At 33.8% G+C, this 23,002-nt stretch overlaps 1 protein-coding gene and 1 pseudogene across 1 annotated transcript; one reads left to right on the top strand and one right to left on the bottom strand.

Moving 5' to 3' along the window:
- Positions 1–4,335, bottom strand: part of LOC132296069 (GDP-fucose transporter 1-like) — a 44,338-nt pseudogene extending 40,003 nt beyond the window's left edge.
- Positions 4,336–10,212: 5,877 nt separating this feature from the next.
- On the top strand, positions 10,213–10,784 carry LOC132286585 (E3 ubiquitin-protein ligase RHA2B-like). Its single transcript, XM_059788947.1, has one exon. The coding sequence runs from the start codon at positions 10,233–10,235 to the stop codon at positions 10,737–10,739; it is 507 nt and encodes a 168-aa protein (XP_059644930.1). The 5' UTR covers positions 10,213–10,232; the 3' UTR covers positions 10,740–10,784.
- The last annotated feature ends 12,218 nt before the right edge of the window (positions 10,785–23,002 follow it).

Genomic DNA, 23,002 nt, shown 5'->3' with positions numbered 1-23,002 from the left:
TAAATTACACCAGAACCCACCACAATATTTATTCACAACTAAGCTAGGCCCAACGAGTTTGATCCTCGACATACCATAGTGTACATTAAGCTCCATTTGGGTCGAACAAATATAAAAGTGACTGATCCGTACAGATATAGATATATCTTAGTTAGTCTCATAAATCTACCATTAACCAATATTAATACTTTCCCTTTCACATGTAAATTACACCAGAACCACCACAATATTTATTCACAACTAAGCTAGGCCCAATGAGTTTGATCCTCGGCATACCATAGTGTACATTAAGCTCCATCTAGGTCGAACAAATATAAAAGTGATTCTAGTCGGTGATTTACGCATTCATGATGTGAAAGCCGCTAATATATCATATCCTATACATATATTTCAAAGCTATCCTTATATGTATATTTGCAAATACCAATGGAAAGTTTTACTTATCTCAGGCTTTGCCCCTGGCTTTAAGATCGGATTGCATTCCGGCTCACAGACGGTGCCAACTGTTGATACAAAAATTTGCACGCTCCGGAGCTAGTGACGATTCTTGCAAGACAAGAGAAAAGAGATGACCAGCGTGGTGCCGGCCGGGTGCACTCCAACGGTCAAGTTAGTATTTAAAGATTGAATATCCGATAAAGGATTAAATATGGGATTTATGGCGTCCCTTTTTATATTGACTGATGACTTCTTTTATAAAAGTATTAACGGTAATAGTCTTCTATTATGAAACAAATTTACTTTCCTTATCCATTACGGATTTAAGAGTCATTGGAGAGGGCAAAAGCTGTTATTTTTATCTTCTTAAGTTTATCCATGCCCTTTAAGTCTCCATGTCACTTGGAATTCTTATCTAGTCAAATATTCCGTATCATTTTCCAAGTATATATAGGTTTTTTAAAGTCTATATAAACACGTTTTCTCATCTAAGTTTGAGTGGCTTTTTGCTTTAAACTTCTGATTTATTTTAAAAGCCTTTTTGTGAGATTTTAAGACCATACACACTATATATACACACGAGTGAATTTAGGGTGTTGTTCAAATCCTGATCATATTCAAGTTTATTGAATATTGTATCTACAACGATCAGAGAAAACATATATGTTTCTTCTACATAAAATTTAGATTCAAATAAGAAAAATTTTCAGATAAAACTTTGAAGGAATCAAGGCATGGTGGAGCGTTGTAGATCTACCCGTGATCCTTTTATAGGGTTGGAGGCGTAAGTCTGAAGTCGAGAGCTGTTGAACGAGAAGTTGCAAAGTCAGAAACATTCAGCAGATTGAGTCTTGGTAGAGTGAAAGGGTTTGAATCTAAGTCAAAGTTTGATAAATCATACATAATAAATTTTTTACATTTGGGATAGCGCACAAAATCTAAATCTAGATGTTTTATTTAGTTTTATTTTGGATGTAATTTTTAATTAGTCGATAATTTTAATAGAGTTAATTAAATATTGGCACATTTTATTAAATGCTCTGTGAATAAAAACTTATACCTTTTTCTATATATTTTCGCTGCACAACTGACACTACTATGAATTTATTTCTTGTCAGCCAAAGAAACTTGGTGGGGTTAGCAATTGTAAGATCAAATGGGAAAGAGCCACTTTGGGCCCCAGAGATACGGCGTTGGAATGTACCTCCGTTCATGTATCGATCAATCACCGTATTCACCACTGTAATTCTTGTCAATCAGAGAGAGTTAAAAGGGTTAACATTTGTGTTTTTGTGTGAGGTGCATATTCACTACTATGATTCTTTTCAATCATGTCACCTGTAATTCTTGTCAATCATATCCACCACAATACGATTGAATGGTATAGCAGGGGTTAGCATTTTTACAACCAATAGCGACGACGGACCTACATGACAGCCACGGATTGAAATACTGATAATCAGGTTATCCAATCACCATATCCACCACTAGGATTCTTGTCAATCAAAGAAAGTAGACTCCGAAATTGATAATTAAGTGATCAATCACCATTTTCCGTTAAATGGCTTGGAGCCCTTGGGTTTGGTTATTTGATACTACTCATCAATTAGACTAGCAATGCTCAAAGTTAATATACCTTCACGTTCATTAAAAAAAAAAAAATTATGTTTGGAGAATAGTAACTTATAACAAATATTTTTTTTAAAAAAAATTTATTTTGCGTATTACAGCCACTTTATGATTGATAAAAGTTCTTGACAGATATATAACATCTGCTAATAGCCTAATCTGAGGATCTAATATTCAAGAGAGAATCAAAGTTGAACCCAAGGCCACACGTTGTGTGCCCATTGTTGATTCGTTATTGCATTTTTTTTGTTTGAAGCAAGAATGTTATTAGTTAGATATTAATTGAGGTTGTTAGAGGGCAATGTGCCCATTGTTGAGTCGTTGTTGCATTTTTTGTTTTTTTGAAGCAAGAATGTTACTAGTTAGATATTAATTGATGTTGTTAGAGGGAAGAGAAATGGTGCAAGTTTAAATACGGGCTCTCAAATGTGGAGAGCGACTCAATCACTTAGACTAAGATGGCACAGTCAGTGTATATTTTAGTTATGTAATGTGTTGGAAGAAAAATATTAAAACCAAAACTAATTAAATATTTCACAATATTTTGAATTAAGTGATTTGTTTGATACTAAAATTTTAGTTGTTATAAATGTCAATATGAGTTTTAAGTTTTAACCTTTAAAAAATAAAAATAAAACTTGAGTTTTAATAAGTCCATCACTAATTCACCATGATTTTGGTATGCTGAATAAGGCTGATTAAATTTAGGATTGTAGTCATGTGATATTTTCTCACTTTTTATATGGACGATTTAATTCTAATAGAGACAATTTGGGTGTATGAGTTTCTTGTTAGAATAAAATAATAAATAAAATAAGGTTGGTGGGTATTGTGTAAGAACATACACAAGTAGGAATAAAAATGAAAGACGAGGAGTAGAAATTCAAAACCCAATAGTTAGGCCTGGTTGTAACTTTGAAAACAATTTTCAAAAGTTTAATAAACATAAAATTATTTTCAAAAAATTATTAAAAAACTCAATTATAAAAATATTTATTTTGAGAGAACTATTGGTTCAGTTTTCTGAAAATTAGTTAAACAAAACTTCATTCTTTGAAGAAAAGTGATAAATAAGGAAATCAGAGAGAGATATTAAATTTTATTCAAAATAAAGTTATTGTATCTATTTATAACTTTTCTAATTTTGTAATTACAATTTATTTGTGTATTTGTGATTGGACCACATCAACGTAGATAAGAATGACTTGTCTTCTCTAAATATAAATAACTATATTTAGAGTTACAAACCAAGCACTAGCTTGAAATAGCCACATGATGAATAGAGAACGTTCATGATATTTTTTTTTTTTTAAAAGGAATGCTAATTGGAGTCACACAAGTGACTTTCCATTCACTGTAGTTAGAGGTTTACTTTAAAATGTATTAATTACTTGAGTTTCTATTTTTATGGGACTCTACAACATTATTTTTTTAGAACAAAATATCTATTTAAATTATCTAATTTTTCTTCTTCTCTCCTCTTTTAATTGAGGATGTGTGCATATATATGTAACTAATGTTATGTGATATGATAATTCATTTACAAGATATGGATTGATTCTGAAAAAAAAAATAAAGGAAGGAGGAAAAAAAAAAAAAAGAGCTAGAAAAAAAATCAAAAAGAATAAAAAGAAAGGTTAAAAAAAAAAAAAGAGCAAGAAAATAATCTATACACATACAAGATGGATTCTGAGATCGATTATATATTTCTTCTTACACCTATCCTTGAGTGAATGAATTCTTTTCTTTTTTGTTTTTTTCCTATATATATATATATATGTTTGTTTTTGTTTTTATTTTTACAACTATCCGTGTATAAATGGATTTTAAAAAAGAAAAGCAAATAATTCATTCACTAAAGATAATTGTAAAAAGAAAATATATACGTATATAAAACTAATTTTGTATTTTTTTTTTTTTGCATTCTTTTCTCGCCCTCTTCTCCTTTTTTTTTTTTCAGATTTTTTTCTATCTTTTTTTTTTTTTTTTCCTCAAAATCCATCCCTTGTGAATGATAAATTAATCCAAATGGAGATGTGTGAGCGTTATATGGATTCTTTTATGGCCCTCTTCTCCTTAGTGTTATATGTTTCTTTTCCGGTAATTTTAGTATTATAAGTTTGTTATTTTTATTATTTTTAATTTATATTATTTTTTAATTGACTCATAATATATTTTTATATTACATTGAATCCCATTCTTCTAAAAAAAAATAATAATAATAATAACAATTACAAAATTACCTTTCGCGTATTTTGTCTGAATCATATTCGTGTATTCAAAAAGTGTTTGATTGTCTCATAATGCCTTGTCACTGTAAGAAAAAGTATTTGTGCTTCTTAGATACCAATGGTCTTATTTCATGTGTGTTTTATTTGTAAACTTATATTAATTACCTTCAATTTAAGTCTTGAGTTTTAAATATTTTTTATTTGGCCGCCCCAAAATTGTACAAAATCTATTAAATACCTCCAATTAAGTCTTAAATATTAAATATTTCAAATCCGGCCCTAAACCAAACCCACATCATATCAAAACTCTTCTGAAATATAGCCTCAAACCCAAAAAAGTATATGCCCTATACTTCGTGTACACAATATCAAATTACAATTATATATATTTTTAAATTTATTTTTACACTATTAGTTCTGCCCCAAGTGAAAATTCTTGGGTGCCATGAGAAAAACTTCAAAATAAAAATTCCAAAAAAAAGAGAGGTTTATCTTAGAGAAAAACTTTATTCAATATATATATATATATAACAATTATTTGTGTGACCCTTACCTTCCAAATGTTGTGGTGAAGAAAATTTAGTTACATCTCTATTAGAGTAATGACATGGTTTCGACAACTTATTAAATATTATAATGTAGTAATATAATTTATTAAAATAAAAATATTTTTATTTATATAATATGATACAATTGATTGATAACTCATATAACTAAATACGGATGTTTTTCTAAATACCAAAATACATGTAAAGTGGTGAGTCAGACTCGAAACACTTTCAACCGTGCCCTCCCCAATTTATTTGCCCGGCTTACTTGGGTCGTCGTTTATCACGTGCATAAAGTGGTGGGTCAGACTCGAAACACTTTCAACTGTGCACTCCACAATTTATCTGTCCGGCTTACTTGGATTGTCGTCGATCACGTGCATGCCGTTGACTTTTGTAGGTTTTGATTTTAAGGCTGCTCAATAATGGAATCCAAAAGCCTGTGTACGTTCATGGTTAAAAAACGTGTAGTAATAGGGGGGACAATGTACGTCACTTAAATATGTGAAACACAGGCAATTCACTAGAGCTAGATAAAGGACTCCTTGTACATATATATATATATATATATATATATATATATATTGCTCATTAGCAGTCGCATGTGTCTATATCTATGCTCATTAGCTGTCGCCTGTGTGTCTATATCTATACATATAGACACACAGGCGACTGCTAATGAGTAGTGGCGTAACTAAAAATTTCTTCTGGTGGGACATATAAGAATAATATACATATAATATATATATATAATTTGAATTAAAATAATATATGTAAAAATTAAAATATTGATTCATAATATTACATTCACAACTGTCCTCTTAATAACTACTATGCAAGACAATCAATGTACTCATAATAAAAATTCATCCATATTAAAAAATAAAAATAAGAATTTAAATAAAAAGCAAGATATAAGATAACTAACAAATAAAATAAATTCTAAGTCTTATTTAGAGAATAGTAATTAGTAACACAATTACACAAACTAAATTTTGAAAGAACAAAAAGTCCTAAAATAATTTTGATAGTAATTAATAACTAATAATTTTTCTAATTAAAAAATATTAGATTATTTGTCTGTCATATTGTAGTAGGAGTGTGTAAATAGTTTTTTGTGAAATATTCGAAAAGAAAATGTGATGGAAACAATTTATTTATTTATGGTAAAGTCAAAAGTGTGAAATAATGTCTTGATGAAATACTTTTTTTTTTTTTGGAAAGTGGAAACTGAGAAAGAATATAATATTTTGAAAAAGTGGAAAAAAATATCATATTTTGTGGGAAAGTAATATTCTGTAACGACCCACTCCATCACATGGTATGATATTGTTCGCTTTGGGCCTGAACCCGCACGGTTTTGCTCTTGGCCTTCACCCCAAAAGGCCTCATACCAATTGAAGGTGACACACTTACATATAAGCATTTCACCTTTCCTCTACCCAGGCGATGTGGGACTGTGCACCCATAACTCGCTAGTGTGGTAGTCTGACAATATCTCTCGCACCCGCCCACGGCACACCTGCTCATAAGGTCATCACAATCCACCCCCCTTGGAGACCCGACGTCCTCGTCGGCACACTTCCGGCTGGGTCAGGCTCTGATACCATTTGTAACGACCCACTCCACCACATGGTATGATATTATCCACTTTGGGCTTGAGCCCGCACGGTTTTGCTCTTGGGTTTCACCCCAAAAGGCCTTATATTCAACTTCTTCTGAGTGTAAAGGTATTTGAGGCTCTTGTGATCAGAGAATAACTCAAATTCCTCGCCATACAAGTAATGCCTCCACACCGGCAACAATTCCAGGTCATGTGTGGGGTAAATTTGCTCTGATACCATTTGTAACGACCACCTCCACCACATGGTATGATATTGTCCGCTTTGGGCCTGAGTCCGCACGGTTTTACTCTTGAGCTTTACCCCAAAAGGCCTCATACCAATTGGAGATGACACACTTACATATAAGCACTTCACCTTTCCCTCTCCCAGGCGATGTGGGACTTGTGCACCTGTGGCTCGCCAGTGTGGTAGCCTGATCGATAGTGTCTCTTGCACCCGCCCACAAGGTCATCACAATCCACCCCCCTTGGAGGCCCGACGTCCTCGTCGGCACACTTCGGCTGGGTCAGGCTCTGATACCATTTGTAACGCCCCACTCCACCACATGGTATGATATTGTCCACTTTGGGCCTGAGCCCGCACGGTTTTTCCAAGAGCAAAATCGTGCGGACTCAGGCCTAAAGCGGACAATATCATACCATGTGGTGGAGTGGGTCGTTACAAGTGGTATCAGAGCTTGACCCAGCCGGAAGTGTGCCGACGAGGACGTCGGGCCTCCAAGAGGGGTGGATTGTGATGACCTTGTGGGCGGGTGTGCCGTGGGCGGGTGCGAGAGATACTGTCAGGCTACCACACTGGCGAGCTATGGGTGCACAGTCCCACATCGCCTGGGTAGAGGAAAGGTGAAGTGCTTATATGTAAGTGTGTCACCTCTAATTGGTATGAGGCCTTTTGGGGTGAAACCCAATAGCAAAACCGTGCGGGTTCAGGCCCAAAGCGGACAATATCATATCATGTGGTGGAGTGGGTCGTTACATGTCCGTATGTGGCTACGCCACTGCTAATGAATAATGACAGTTATGGTTATGATTAATTGAAAAAATGGTTATAATTAATATATAGTTCTAAGTTTTATGAAGCAATAAAATATAATTTTTTAAGACAATAATATCATCTTTATTTAATTTTATTCTCTCTCCTTCAGTGTTTATATATATATATATCTTTCTTCTTTCTTATCTTTTTTTTTTCTTTATTTTTTTAATTATTTTTTAAAACTGATTCATTCTTTACTCTCTTTTTATTTTTTTTCATTACCTATTATTATTTATAATTATCTATTACTCGTCAAACCTTCTTATCTCTAAAGTATTACTAACTATACTTCTCTTTTATTTTTTACTAAATCATTCACTTTTTACAAATAACAAATACTTAATTATACAATTTTACTTCTTCTAAAATTCAATAAGTGTGATTATCTCATCCAATAACGGATCCAAGGGAGGGCTGGGGTGGGCTCTAGCCCACCCCGAAAAAGAAAAAAAAAAATTAATATGGATAATTTTAGCCCAACCCAAAGTAATAATATATATATATATATATATATATATATATATATATATATATATGTATTTATTATTATTAGTATTAGCTCATCCAAATAAGCCAAAGTCAGTTAAGTCACAATACTAAAATAAAGGTTAGATCCAAACAGGCCAAATCCAAACAAGCCCTAATACATAAACTAGTGCTATGTCCTAGGCCTCATATCAAGTTATAAAAAAAAAGTAATAATAAAAAAAATTTGAACTCTACCCATCACCGGTTTGAATTCAAATATTTATCTAGATTATGTTCTATTTAAAAAAAAACAAAATTCTTAAGAAATTGTGTTATTAAATTTATGTTTAATTTTAGCCTACCCCATTGACAATTCCTGGATACGCCCATGTATCCCATCACCACTATGCTTTTCTCCCCTTCTCTTTTTTACTAAACCATTCACTTCTATCTTTTACAAATAAACAAAAACTCAATTATACAGTTTCACTTCAAATAAAATTTACTTCCACTAAAATGAACAGTCATAAAAATTCACATCTAAAATATAAATAAATAATACTTAATATGTACAGAATCCATCAAAAAAAAAAAAAAAAAAAAGTATTATTTGTTTACTTCATAGTTCATACCATGTGTTGATTGACGTTGAGATGACTAAATTGGAGAACATGCATGGGGAACATTGTTTTATGATTTAACTTTAAGAAAAGAAAAGAAAAAATTTATTTTTCCTTGCAATGGATAGGAGTGGGGACCCGAACATAAGTACACTTATTCAAGAAGTTGATTTTTCTAAATTTTTTGTAAGTGGACAAACAAAATAGACAGTAAACATATCCTAGTTTTGAATTGAATTTCTCTTGTTCATTATTAGATATTCTTAATATATATTCACATTAATATCCATGAACTCTTAAGAATATCTAACAATGAACAAGAGAAAATCAATTCAAAACTAGGATATGTATACACACACATATATACTAAATTAGGAGTGGATTGGATACGAATCTAAGATATACACACACATATTTTTTGTATTTCTGAGCACAATAATGTCTCATGCATATGGAGTGGGCTAATCTATTATGAGGTGGGCTAGAACTACTATTATTATTATTATTATTATTATTTTAGGTTGAGCTTAAATTACCTCTAATATAAGTTGTTTTTTTTTTTTTTTTTTTTTTTTTTTGGGATGGGCTCAAGCCCACCTGAAACTGTGTTTGCATGGACGGTGATATCGTCCAACCCCGCGAGGTGGGCTTTTGTTTTTTTATAGGGGAATGATCTCATGAAGTGTACTTAGGCCACTAATAAACTTTGGAACAGTCTTTCATCAAGTCCAAGGTCGACAAAACATTATAGCCTACAGTCGGTGAAAGTCAAGGTTGAAAAGGCCATTTTCCTATCACGCGTACGTCCTATTGTGATTCATGAGAAAGGATCACAGTAGGACATAGCTCCCGGACTCACACAACACATTATATATAAAAGACTAGTTCAGTGCAAACAGAGAACAGAAAGGGTGTAATCAATCTAATTAGCTCCTCAGCTTTGCATACGAAAAAATTGTTGTCGAATGGGAAAAGGTTTACGGTTAGTGAGCCTAGCACGCTATATATCAGCCGTCATAATTAAAATCACGTATTTAATTTTCACAAAGAAATTTTCTCATGAAGTAACAAGACCAACGAATGAGTTCAAGGTTGGAAGTCAAGATCAACAAAGACAATCAATGTACAAATTACGTCTAAGCACAATTGGTCTGAGGAGAAAACAATATAGTCTATGTTTGGCGTAGAACAAGCTTTACCGCCGAAGAGTCGAGGTTGAAAAATGCATTTACCTATCGTAAGATTTTCATATAATGATTGATAAGACCTTGAACCGTGATAGCCCTGTCCTATCACTCTCAAAAACGTGGTAAGTGTGGGTTTGTATATTATGAAAGCGAACAGAGTCGCACATTCTTGTCGTGGCGGCCCCAAGAAAGTTTATAATTTTCGAGGATTACGTCACGTGTTACTGACTCTCGTGTGTGTTTATATATATATATATTAAAAATCTTAGTAATGCCCCCATTTAATTTAAATATTTGTGGCTTCCAGACCTTTGGGGACCACAGCAGCCTAGGCGAGGACTGCTCCGCCAAATATTCCTTCCACGCCACTACTCTTTCTCTATATATATGTATAGATATTTTGTACTATGCCTTCACCCCTCACTCCTAAACCTTCAGAAAACAAGGAAACATGAGCATTTTGGCAATTTGTTCAATAATAATCTTCTTCCTCTTTTTGATATCATATATCTGTGTCTACCACAACTTACTTCGCAAGTATAACAGCCAACCATTCATGATGGATCATTATGTAATTCTAGCCACTACCCATTTGAATTTGGGCCGGAATTTTTTGTTCCCACGCTCCAACTTTCAGCATTCACAATGTGATCGTTTGCCAAATGGCGAAGAACTCAGTGTAAGGCGCTACGAAGGCGAAGGGTCAGATGAAGGTGTGGAATGTGCTGTGTGTCTGTGTAAGATTGAAGAAGGTGATGAGATAAGAGAATTGAGATGTGAACACCTCTTTCACAGAGTCTGCCTAGACAGATGGGTTGGATCCAGGCACATAACTTGTCCCCTGTGCCGGGATTCACTGGGACCGCGAAGAAGAGCCACTCAGCTTGGAGAGGAAGTTCTGGTGTTCAAGTTCTGTTGTTTCGGTTCAAGGGACCGAGAATTATGGTGGCTGCGGTAAATTAAAATATTGCACACAAATACACTATGCACTTATATATATATATATATATATATATATATATATGCATGCTCGTATGAGCTCCTTGTAATTTGATGTCGCAAATATTACACTTTCGCCATGTAAGATACTAATGTCAATGTTCACGACCTATGTATGCCAACTTTACGTAGTAAATTAGAACTAGTTGTAAAATAAATAAATAAATAAAAAAGCAGTTGCATGGCCATATGAGATTATAGAAAGTAAGAGCATCTCCAACCGTTGTTTTTCTTCTTCTTCTTCTTCTTCTTCTTCTTCTTCTTTTTTTTTTTTTTTTTTTTTTTTTTTTTTTTTTTTTTTTTTTGTAAATAGATTTAAACAAAAATTTTGAATTATTTATTTTTAACTCCAACGGTTGTTTTATACTTTTTGGGTAAAAATATATCTCTAACAATAATCAACCAGTATTATGCCTGAACCCCACATAATTTTTATAAAATATGTAATATAGAATTGATTCGTTAATGAAATGAGAAATAGGAAGGAGAGGACATATGCTGATGTGGCTGTGTAAAAATGTTGTGTAAAATACACAAAAAATTTACACACTAGTTACATGGCAGTGTATCTTAACAGACTGCCGGAGATTAAAAAAATTATACATCATACGTGACAGTATATATTTTACACAAAAGAGATTCGATCTGGCAGCATATCATTTTTCCGAATGACTGCTCCACCCGAAGGCAGTCACATATCCATAAATTTTGATATTTTTGAAATATCAATTCCTCATAATTTGATAGTAAAAAATCAGCCATCAATTTTCCTTATCTCTTCCGGTTAGTGCATATTTGTTCCCACCAAGTTGAAGCCCATCTTTTCAATTTAAGGGCAACAAGTGGAGCTTGCTTATTTTCAGGTATCTCAAAGTACTCGAAAAATTCTTCAACTTCTTCAAACTAGTTCAAGACATCTTCAATAATAATACTTTCATGAAAAGTAAGTCGTGGAGGGAAAAAACCCCAACAATCACAGCATACCACGTGGCAGCAAAAGAGCAGCCCACAACCAAACTAAAATAAACCAGAAGCCCACAATCAGTTGGAGGCCCAACAGCAGAAGCCATATGCACATACTAGTTCAGCCCAATTAAGTGAAGGAAGCTCCACTTAACATAAAAGCTGAATGGACTGTCCAGTCTTAACAAGCCCAAAAATCCATAACATTTGCCATAATGATATACGCACGATCAATAGGTATAAATACCTACGTTTGAGAGTAAAAGCCAAGAAATGGCTCCATGTAAATCTTTAAGAAAAGTTTATAAATAGAGTCTGAATGAGAATGAAGAGGCATCGAATTCCCATCATTGTTCTTCTCTTCGAAAATTGTTTTTACTTCACTAATATTCTTTGCATTTCTATTCAATTTATTTCTTTAAGTGCTCGGGTGTAAAAATTTGCACCTATACTTTGGCATCGTCTATTGGAATTTGATACAAAAATCCAATTTTCTACTACTTACAAGTGATTCAAATCCAGAATGCCAATAGGATCAGACATCGCATAGTCACAACAACTAGAAACCATGCAGAAAATACGTGAAGAGATGCAAGTGCAACTTGATGTCCTTCGACAAGCCAATGAGGCCAGTATTGAACATATCAACGCACTGAGGCAAGCTCAGGAAGCCAACATGGTGCAAATCAATACCCTGTGTGAGGAAAACGAAAGACTTCGGGGGGACACTCGACGGAATGATCCCCCGATCGACCTATTGCCTGAACGGCGTCCGATCGACCTACCGCTCGAACGACGTCCGATCGACTTACCACCTGAACGAACGAACGAAAATCTTCCTCCGGAGCCAGGCCTTGTAATCCCCGATAACCCTCCTCTCCAGCATAGGGTCCCGCGGCAACAGTTCAACGAAACATTGGATGACGCCAACGATACAGCAAGCCAATTCCGCATCATTGGAAACTCTAGCATGGGAGGACCCCGAACCACTAGGGTACACCAATTAGACGATGCTGATTCATGCGGGAGGGAAGAACAGATCCCAGCGGCTGATCAACCCTCCTCAGGAAGTGACTTTAAAGCAAGGCTCCAAAAGTAAGTGGATGAGCGAATCAAAGGGCCGAAGGCCTAAACACTCGAAGACATGGCGAGGGAATTCACTGCGTCAATAGTGAAGACTCCTTTTGCTGATGAGATAGAATGAGTCGGGAGACCCAGGAAATTAGTGATGCCAAAGTTCATCAAATTCAATGGAACTGGAGACCCTCTCCAACATCTAAACCATTATACTCAGGAAATGACACTAGAGGCACACAATGATCTGTTCATATGCAAAATATTCCCATCCAGTCTGATAGGGGTGGCCCTGGAGTGGTTCAAAAACTGCCCATACAAGTCAATTCCAAACTTCGAATCACTATGCGTAGCATTTCTAGCCCAGTACTATGGAAACAAGAAACAGAAAAAAACCATTGCCAGTATTTTCACAATCCGACAAATGAAGGGGGAGAGCTTGCAAGCCTTCCTCACTCGATTTAATATGGAGTCTTTTGGCATTCCAGATTGCAACCAAGATACGGCCATAGAGGCATTCAAGATAGCCATGGTGTAAGGCTCACGTTTTCACTCCTCTCTGGTAAAGAAAACACCGACTAAGATGTCCGAGCTAAATTCACGAGCACAAAACTATATCAGACTCGAAGAAAACAAAGTAACCAGGCAGCAAATGGTGACTCTGGTCACTGTGGAGAGCAGACCAAAAGAATGACTGAGCACGTCAAGAGTCTATCGAGAACTTCCGAGCATCGAAAGGAAGAGCCCTCGAGAAGAAATCTCGAACTGCCGAAAGGGTCACACCACTCAATGTAACGCTGGCCAGACTGTAACAGGAAACTATGGCAAGAAATATCTTCCAAATCCCACCTCTGATCAGATAACCAATGGAGCAGAGAGACCAAAGTAAACACTGTGCATTTCATAGTGATTTTGGCCATTTAACCAATGATTGCAGAAGCTTAAGAAGGCAAGTGGAGGCATTAATAGCCAAGGGCGAATTGGCAGACTATTTAATTAACCTAGGACAGCAAATGTAGCATGAGCGAACCCGGGCAACTCCAAAGGCTACGACAGAAAATCATGCAGTCCGAGTAATCAATATGATTTATGGCCGTCCAGAGGAGGACGAGCAACCAGAGAATTCTTACAGGATTCAGCTCAAACAAACCCATAAGTTACGAAAGATCGGTGAGATCAATGCTGTAGGCTGCAGACCTAACCCAACACAGGTTTCTTTCCAAGAGGAAGATCTCAAAAGGGTACAACACCCACACGAAGACCCATTAGTGATCAACCTGTTAGTAGCCAATTACTTGGTCAGACGAGTACTGATCGACCCTGGCACGAGTACAAACATTATAACAAAGTAGACTTTCGACTAGTTGAAACTGGCCGCAAATCAAATTCGCCCCACTAGGAACCCCTTGGTAGGGTTCGACGGTAAAATAGTGGAGTCCATACATGTAATCACACTATCAATCACAACGGCCAAAAGATCCCTGAAAGAGAATTTTGTGGTTGTGGATATTCATCCAACGTACAATTTACTAATGGGCTGTATGGAAGGGGTCCCATCAACTCTACATCAAGTCATGAGGTGCATTAGCCCAAACGGAAGAGAGGTTATCGATATTTAGGGGGATCAAGTAACAGCAAAGGAATGCTATCACACAATAATCTGCCTAGCTGATAAGAACAAGAAACGCTGAAATAGCAATTACAGGGTTCTTCCTCTCCTAATGGAAGGGAGGAGTTAAAAGAGGAGTGTCCGATTGAAGAACCCCTAGAGGCTGTGCAGATAATCGCAGGGGATGAGCACAAGCTAACCTATCATTACAACAGATTAGGGTTTTATCAGCGTTCTTTTGAAGAACGCTGGTGTAGGTGCATTATTACCAGCGCTCTTTTTAGGAGTGCTGGTATAGGGTGTATAGGGTCTTTAGTACCAGCGCTCTCATTAGGAGCGTTGGTATTGGGTCTTTAGTACCATCGCTCTTTGTAGGAGTGCTGGTATTGGGTCTTTAGTAGCAGCGTTCTTAAAAGGAGCGCTGGTATTGGGTCATTTGTACCAGCGCTCTTTTTAGGAGCGCTAGTATTGAGTCTTTAGCCTTTTTTTTCCCTTCCCTCCTTTTTTTTTTTTTTTTTTTTTTTCCCTTCCCTCTGTTGATTTTGGGCCTTAAACTACTTTATTTTTGAGAGCCAATTAACACTTTATTCCCCTTTCCCATTTCATTTTGTAATAACCCTAACACTTTCAGCCGCTCTCTCTCCTTCCATCACAGCTCTCTCGCCCTTCCATCACCGGTCATCACAGCTTTCTCCTTCCATCACTGGTCATCACAGCTCTCTCTCCTTCCATCACCGGTCAGCATTCCAAAACTGGTGGCTTGGTTTAGAGAGACAAAGTCACACACACAGAGAGAAAGAATCGTCGTTGGGGGTTTCCAAAACCTCATCTACATTAACAGATCAGACGAGAATTTTTTTAGGTTAGTAACTATTCGCCTTTTGATTTTGATTACCTGTGTATATATTTTTTTTAATTTAAACTATGAAATTACCATATTTGTCAACGTGCACTAGTAGGAAAGTTACAAAGCCCTAGCTTTATTTCTGCAGAGTCGGCAGACGACTCTCTTCGCGAAAGCCCTAGCTCCTTGCCCCCGACCACTGGACATCACGAAAGCCTTGGATAACTCCTTGCCTCCTCCTTAAAGCTTTCTGAAGTCTAAACAAGGTGTGCTCCTAACTTCCTATGTTTGATTGTTTGAACTTTTTTGTTTTAGACTTTGAATTTTTCTTTACTTTTCTCTAGCCTTTTTTTTTTTTTTTTTTTTTTTTTTTGGGGAATCTGTTGATCTGAAAGTTTAATTTGACTTCTCATCGTGCCCTGATTTGGAACGGAATCCTTTGGTACTACCAACAATATCACAATCCATGGCATGATAGACACATTAGCTGGTTAAATTGTTCTAATCTTTGACAATTATTATAGATATATGTTGTTCAGGAAGCTCCAACATTAATGAGTATTATTAGAGATCTGTTCTTTTTACCATTCCTATCCTTTATACCTGACAATTTAGATAGTTGTCTGTTAACATTGGATTTCACTTTCTCTTAGTTTATTAAAATATTATAAAAACTAAATTCATTCCGAAATGCTTGTTGAACTTGAACTTTGACAGAGGTTGTGAAGGATGAAGTGAAATGTATTGGGACTTTTCCAGTCATGACCAAATTATTGTAGGGTCTGTCCATTTCATAGGATTTCTGAAGGCTTTGTATTTAGATTAATATCATGTTATAAAAGAGTAGTATATCTTTTTTAGTGATTATATTATATATATATATGTGTGTGTGTGTATATATATAGAGAGAAGTTGAATTTGTTTACTGCTTTCCAGATTCTCTCTCTTATCTCCATTGGTTTTGGTATAAAATGTTTTTATATCAGAAAATGTTTTTCATGTAAAAAAAATTCATGGAAAGAATGATATACATGAACTTGTACATACTTTTTTATTGTTCATATCACATGTATCCTTACCCAAAAAAACCAAAACAAAAATGTCTTGCGCAAACATTGTTACTTACTCCCTATAAATGTTCTTTCCTTGCAACAGAGCATTTGTTGGTTCGTTATGACATTATCATGTGTAGATGAATCTTCGTGTCCATTTTCTGTCACAATTCATTTTTCCACCATTAAAATGTCAGGTGGTATGTGTGCGCGTTTTTAACATTTATATTTTACTATGATATTTTTCTTATCATGAAAAATCACATGAATTCAGCATTTTATATCTTTTTCGAGTAATATTTATGCTTGCTAAAATAAACTATATACTAATTTCTTATTGAATATTAGAATCTGTATGTGTTTTATGTGCATATTGAACATAAATGAAAAAATGAAAAGATTTAAAAATTTATGGCATTCACCTTCTAATTTCCATCTCTCCCAACACACACATGCACACAACATAGACACATACCCACTTCATGATTTCTCACATAAGGATATCATTAGTTGGTGTCCCTTTTTTTTCTTTTTCTTTTTTTCTTTCTTCTTTTGCTTATTCATTCTTGACTTAACAAGCTTAATTTATGGCTTCATGCATTGGGGTCACCTCAACAAAAGAATGCAAGTTTTCTATATATCTATGTAAGACATTCTCCTAAAGAGAAGGGACCCATGACAAGAAAGGACATTAAAGCAAATGTTGAAAAAATAGATGGAATCATTTTATTTTATTTTTTTCCTTTTCCTTTTCCCTTTTCTTTTCCTTCCCTTTCTCAACACAAGTATCTCCAACTGAAGCAACCTTTCACTTTCCCAACATTTTACCAACAATTCTCTAGAGCCCACAGGACTAGTCTGATCAGCCTCTGTTACTGCATAAGAGTGTTATTTTTTATTTTTATTTTTATTTTTTTTGTTAAATTGCATAAGAGTTCCTATAGGAAAATGGGAGAAATATAATACTATTGCAAGACAAGATAAGGAAAGTAAATAATTACTTATATAAAATTTGGTTTTTTAAAAATAATAATTACTTATATAACTAACACGAATCATATTGTTCACACTCTGTAACTAACTTCTCTATTACTATCTCCGTCCCAATGTGGACAACTATTGTGGGATGGACAGAGTACATTAGAAGCTTTGCTTTTTTTATTTATTTTTATTTATTTATGTTTTATATATATATATGTTTTTTTTAGGCTTTTAGAAGATTAATACATCAAAGAATCAAAATTCTCTCTAAGAAATTATTATTATTATTATTATTAATTTTTTTTTTTTCAGTTTCATGCCGTTTGAAATTTCACAGGATGGTGAATTTCACCTCGATCACCTATTTTTACTCACCTATAGAAATAGTAAAATCCCTCATGTAATTTTGCAGAAGTGGTGAAGCACTAAAGCTTATGGTGTTAAAAATCCATAAAAATGATGAAAAAAATTCAAGATGATTAAGTTGTACAAGCCTAAAAAGATTCTTGGATTGTGCACCGCCTTTTTTTAACAATTTGATTGCATTATCTTAAATAAATTCTCACTTTTTTGTTTGCTTTTCCAGGAAAGATAAATAATAAGCTGACAATGAAACGAACGGTTAGTGAAGTGGAAAAAGTGAGTGAACAAAAAGGGGTCACGTGCTACTGATGTTGCTGCTTCGGAGATGATTGTAAGTTTTCATGCTTCCATTTTGCAAAAAGGGGGTCACGTGCCTTGAAGTGACCAATTTTTAAACTCTTTGCAATGTATTAGGGGGTCACATGCCTTGAAGTGACCAATTTTTAAATCATCGGCCCGTGTGGAGGCATTTAAATTTCATTATTTATCATCGGCCCGTGTGGAGGCAATTTACTTTCTTGTATTTGTTGAAAAGCATGGGAGTATAGGATCATTGTATGTGGAGGCTTCTTGTTGATTGAAATCCATAATCATATAAAATGCATTTACAACAAACATATTAGTATTGTGATGTTAATTTTTGGGTTTTAATTTTATGTGTTGCAGTTTATACATAGCACATACATGTTTTCATGCACAACCATACTAACTGAACGTCCACAAAAGAGCTGGTCATCCCCATGTTACACCATACACTGATAACATTTGCTAGGTTTATAAGGCCAAAATACAAGTCATACAACCAAGAAACATGTTTTTTCTTTTTCTTTTTTCCTTTTCTGAAAAGTACATTAAAAAGTTGTACCATAAGTAACAGACGGAAGTAATTCTGAGCAGCCATTAACCTTTGAAAGTAGGTTTCTAGCCCCAGCCTGTATTGCCCAAATCCAATATTCAGTTCGAAAATTTTCATTTAAATTCCCCTCTCTATTCTTAAAATTTATACTTCAACAGAAATTTTCATGTTCGCTCCTATGAATTCACTTTTAAAATCTATACCTCGCTTCTCTATTCTTAGTTGACTTCAGATTGTGACATTAACTACTTCTCTCTCAATCACTCTCTGTGTCTCGCACATGCACAATGAAGCAATGAAGTTACAATTTTATGGCTTACTAAAAAAAAAAAAAAAAAAAAAAAAGGGTTACAATTTTACGCTTCCAGCACTTTTGAAACATAGTCTTCAAGAAGGAAATATTTTCTAATCACCGTAACTTACTGCACTCACATATTTCATCATTTGGAAATGCATAAATGTAATACCCCGATATTTTTAAAGGATTTATTAATTAGGATTAATTATTTTATTTTATTTTTCAATGATTTATTTTATTTTATTGAGTGCTAGATTAATTATCTTATTTTAATTAAGTTATATTTCGTGATTATGTATGATGATTGATTGTTTGTGTGGTTGATTATTGATTGAATTATTGGCGTGTTGATTTTATTAGTATGGTATAACTTAGTTGTAAATTTCTTATTTTGTTTATGTATTTCATGTCATTAGTTATTTTAATTTACATATTTATTTAATTAGTTAATTTATTTAAATTAATTGGATTTAGGCTTAAAGGAAGTTGGACCAAAGGATATGGTCTTGGGCTTGAAGGAAGCCTTATTGGGTTAAGTAATAAAGGCCCATGGTTATTTAATTATTTAAATGATCATTCTTGGTATTAATTATAAATATATAAAATTATATATAAAAATAATTAATTAATAATTGTTAGGGAAAGATATATATAAATATATATATTTATGGATATATATAGGTTTATATGATTTAATTAACTAATAGTTAATTATGGAAGATAAATATATATTTGTGTGTAATATAATATATGTATATATATATTATATTATTTAAAGGTTATTATCTTATTAGGTAGTCCTAGTTGGAATAGGATTTAGGTTTTAATGTGTATAAATATACACATAAGGTTTAGGGTTAAAAAGGTTGGTACGTTAGAAAAATAAGAGAGACAAAGAGAGAAGAAGGGAAAGCTGATAAGGAGTAGGCCGGATCTGAGAAAGAAAATGCTAGAATTTGAAAAGACAATCAAAGATTGAAGCACTTTAAATTAAATTTATTAATTTAAATCATGGATAGAATGAATTAATCAAAGCATTAAATTAAATCTATTTGATTAAATCATGGTTAGATCAGAATTAATTAAAAGCATAAATTATTTTATTTGATTTTTGGATTATTGGATTTTAAATTTAATATATAGATGTTGTATATATTTTAAAAACAAGTTATAAGCTTGAAGAGAGTTAATTAGGGTTTAGGAAATTAATGAGAATTTTCTGTAATTTTATGGAATATTCTGTAATTGTTTTATATTTTTCTGAAATTATTCTATATTTTTTGATATTTTTTTTAGAATTATTTTTATTAAATTCTGGGCAAAATATATATTGTTTATACATTGAGGCTACTGTGGATCGGCGGCGTGAGTTAATAAAAAGGGAGGTTGATTTCGTGAGACGCGGCTCACAGAGCTGTGGTGCGCCCCAAATCAGGACCATAAATTGGTCCTGATAAGCGAGGGATGATCTGGTGTAAGCGTGTGCATGGGAGACGCTGTGCACGTTGATTTGGTACGTAGATGGAGTTGATGGATGGTAGAGGATGATCTTGTACGGTGCGGTCCATGAGGAGTAGTACACATGCATGATCTAAATGCTTGATACAATTAAATGTTGGAAGATGGATACAGTGTGGCGCGGCTCACCAAAGGGAGAAGTATCAACCAACCAGAAGTAGCCACGCGTGCGCCGAGAGTGGATCAGGCGTGTGCAGGCTCGTGGCAGCGCTTGGACGCGCCTGCTGGTAGAAGTTGGCGCGTGGAAGCGCGTGCAGTGAGTATTGGAGAGTTTGGCGGCGCGCGGGGGCCCGTGAGGAACTGTTTGGAGTTCCGGAAGGTTGCTGTGTAGTCCGGGGATGTTCCAGTTTTGATTTCAAACCTGTTAGGGTTGGAACCAACCACTAAAGGAGATATTCTTAATATTCTGAGAGCTACAGAGTATCACTGCATATTTAATATGCGTATATATAATTAATTATTATTACGGAAGGAAATGTATTTATATATATATATTTATAATTATTTATATGTATATATGGTTTACTTAATTTGTGATTAGGGTGGAAGGGAGTATATATATATATATATATATATATATATATATATATATATATATATATTTATTTATTTATTTATTTATTTATTTATGGAAGGTATTATACAAATATATATTATATTATATATGTGAATAAGTATATATTATTTAAAATAATTATTATTAGTTATTATTATGCAATCGGTATATCTGGATAGGTTGGTTTTAAATTATTGATATGCAAATAATATGCGTGAGGTTTCTATGTATGAGTTAGGTTGTTATTAAGTTTAAACTGGGTACATGGTTGAATTGTAGGCATGGATAAGTTGCCGTAGGCGTAAATATAATGCCTAAGTATTTGTATGAATATAATACATACATGGGAAGCATGGATGAGTTGCTAATTAAAAGTATAAATAAATAAACTTGTGGAGGCATGGTTGAATTGCCAATGTATAAATAAACATACTTAAGGAGGCATGATTGAGTTGCCGATATATAAATAAATATATTTAAAATAGCATGGCTGATTTGCCAAAGTGTAATTATATTGTTGTGTGTTAGATGAATAAAATATATCATCTATGGTTATTGTTCGTGTAAGTTGGATTAGGATTAGATATTTTAAAAATAGAATAGTCTAGTACTTACAGGTTAGTGTATTATTTTATGCATATTAATAAAATAATACTGGTAGTGACATGGATGATTTGTCAAGGTCTAGATATTGACTGTGTGATTTAAATAGTTAAAATCATTATTGGTTTTGGGAATTAAATAAAATGTTCTTTTAATTATATTTTATGGTTTAAGTTATTAAATTGCTGTCTAGGATGGAGTTAGGGTTATAGGAGTTTCTTTAAAAAGAAATTGTGGATTGGATTGGGTTTGATTATTAATTAATCATTGATAATGGTTTTGGAATTGATGAGCTTGGTAATAGTTATTATAGTTATATTGTATATTATGTACATTACAGATAAAGACTTTATTAGTTTTGGTTTTGATCAGAGATGATCTAATTATTGGTTTTCAGAGGTATGGTAGAGAGAACTTGCTCGTAGGGTTTAACCCACGATTTATTTTTCAGGTTATTAGAGGTTCCAGTCTCGAGGTTGAGGATCCGCAGCTGGGAGACTATCATTCATCTATTCATCTTGTGTACTTTTAAGTAGTATTGGATAATGTTTTAAGAGGTCCTTGAGTTATGGGATTCCCGAGCTGTAACCATTGGATAATTGTTAATGGATTTATTATTTAATAGATTTTCCTTCAGCGAGTAATTTATTCTTTTTATTTTCTTTTTATACTCTGTGCTTGTTAAATACTTTAATTGTTTTGATATCCCTTAATTTTGTGCGCGGATTTGATCAACCCGTGTTCCGAAATTAGGGGGTATCACAATAAATAAGCATGATGAATCTTGTAGATATAACTTTCTCAGCATCTTTAGTTATAGAAAGAAATGATAAATTTTGGGTGTTTTATTACATATCATTCTCTAAAAGTGTAGAACAAAAAAAACAAAACTATCCGAAAATGATGGTAGGACAAAATAAGAAAACACATACCACTACTCCATAATTCTCAGACACTGAAAAATTTACATGACAGATAATAAAATGCTATGGCTGAGATACAGAACATTCAACTGTATACTGAAAAAAAAAAAAAAAAAAATCACTAGTCATTGTTTATTTGATGAAAAAATATGACACAACTGAATATCAGCCATTAACCTAAAAATGAGATTGATAGGGGCCAAAATGGTGACTTGGGGTGGGACCCTTTTATTTAAGAGAAAATGATTTTTTTAATTTTGTTTCTTGAAATTTTATTATCATATAGGATCGATGGGGGTCCTTTGTTTGCATTTTACTTTCAAAGGGGTTATGTTCCTATGATTGTTTGGTTGGCATGAAAATCTAAATCCTTTTCTTTTCTTTTTTTTCCTTTGTGGGGAGAACTAGTGGGGCAGTGGATGGATTTGGATCATTGGTAGGTAGGTTTGAAGTTTCTCCATGGATTTTGTGCTAGCCTTGTCACTTGTCCATGCCCCTTCATATAAGGAGGAACTTCCTCCTTGTAGTTAAATTCTGATTCTCTATATCAGAACATAAATCTTTACACACACACACACACAC

The sequence above is a fragment of the Cornus florida genome, unplaced genomic scaffold, assembly GCF_030987335.1.
Source record: "Cornus florida cultivar Cherokee Brave unplaced genomic scaffold, ASM3098733v1 CherokeeBrave_3.0.0_Hap2_Chr02, whole genome shotgun sequence".
NCBI lineage: Eukaryota > Viridiplantae > Streptophyta > Magnoliopsida > Cornales > Cornaceae > Cornus > Cornus florida.
Note: the sequence above shows the minus strand (reverse complement) of the source record. Positions and strands in the feature narration are given on the sequence as shown.

What these genes read in the sequence shown, in the direction of transcription:
- LOC132286585 (XM_059788947.1), top strand. Translation starts at nt 10,233, where the DNA reads ATGAGCATTTTGGCAATTTGTTCAATAATAATCTTCTTCCTCTTTTTG.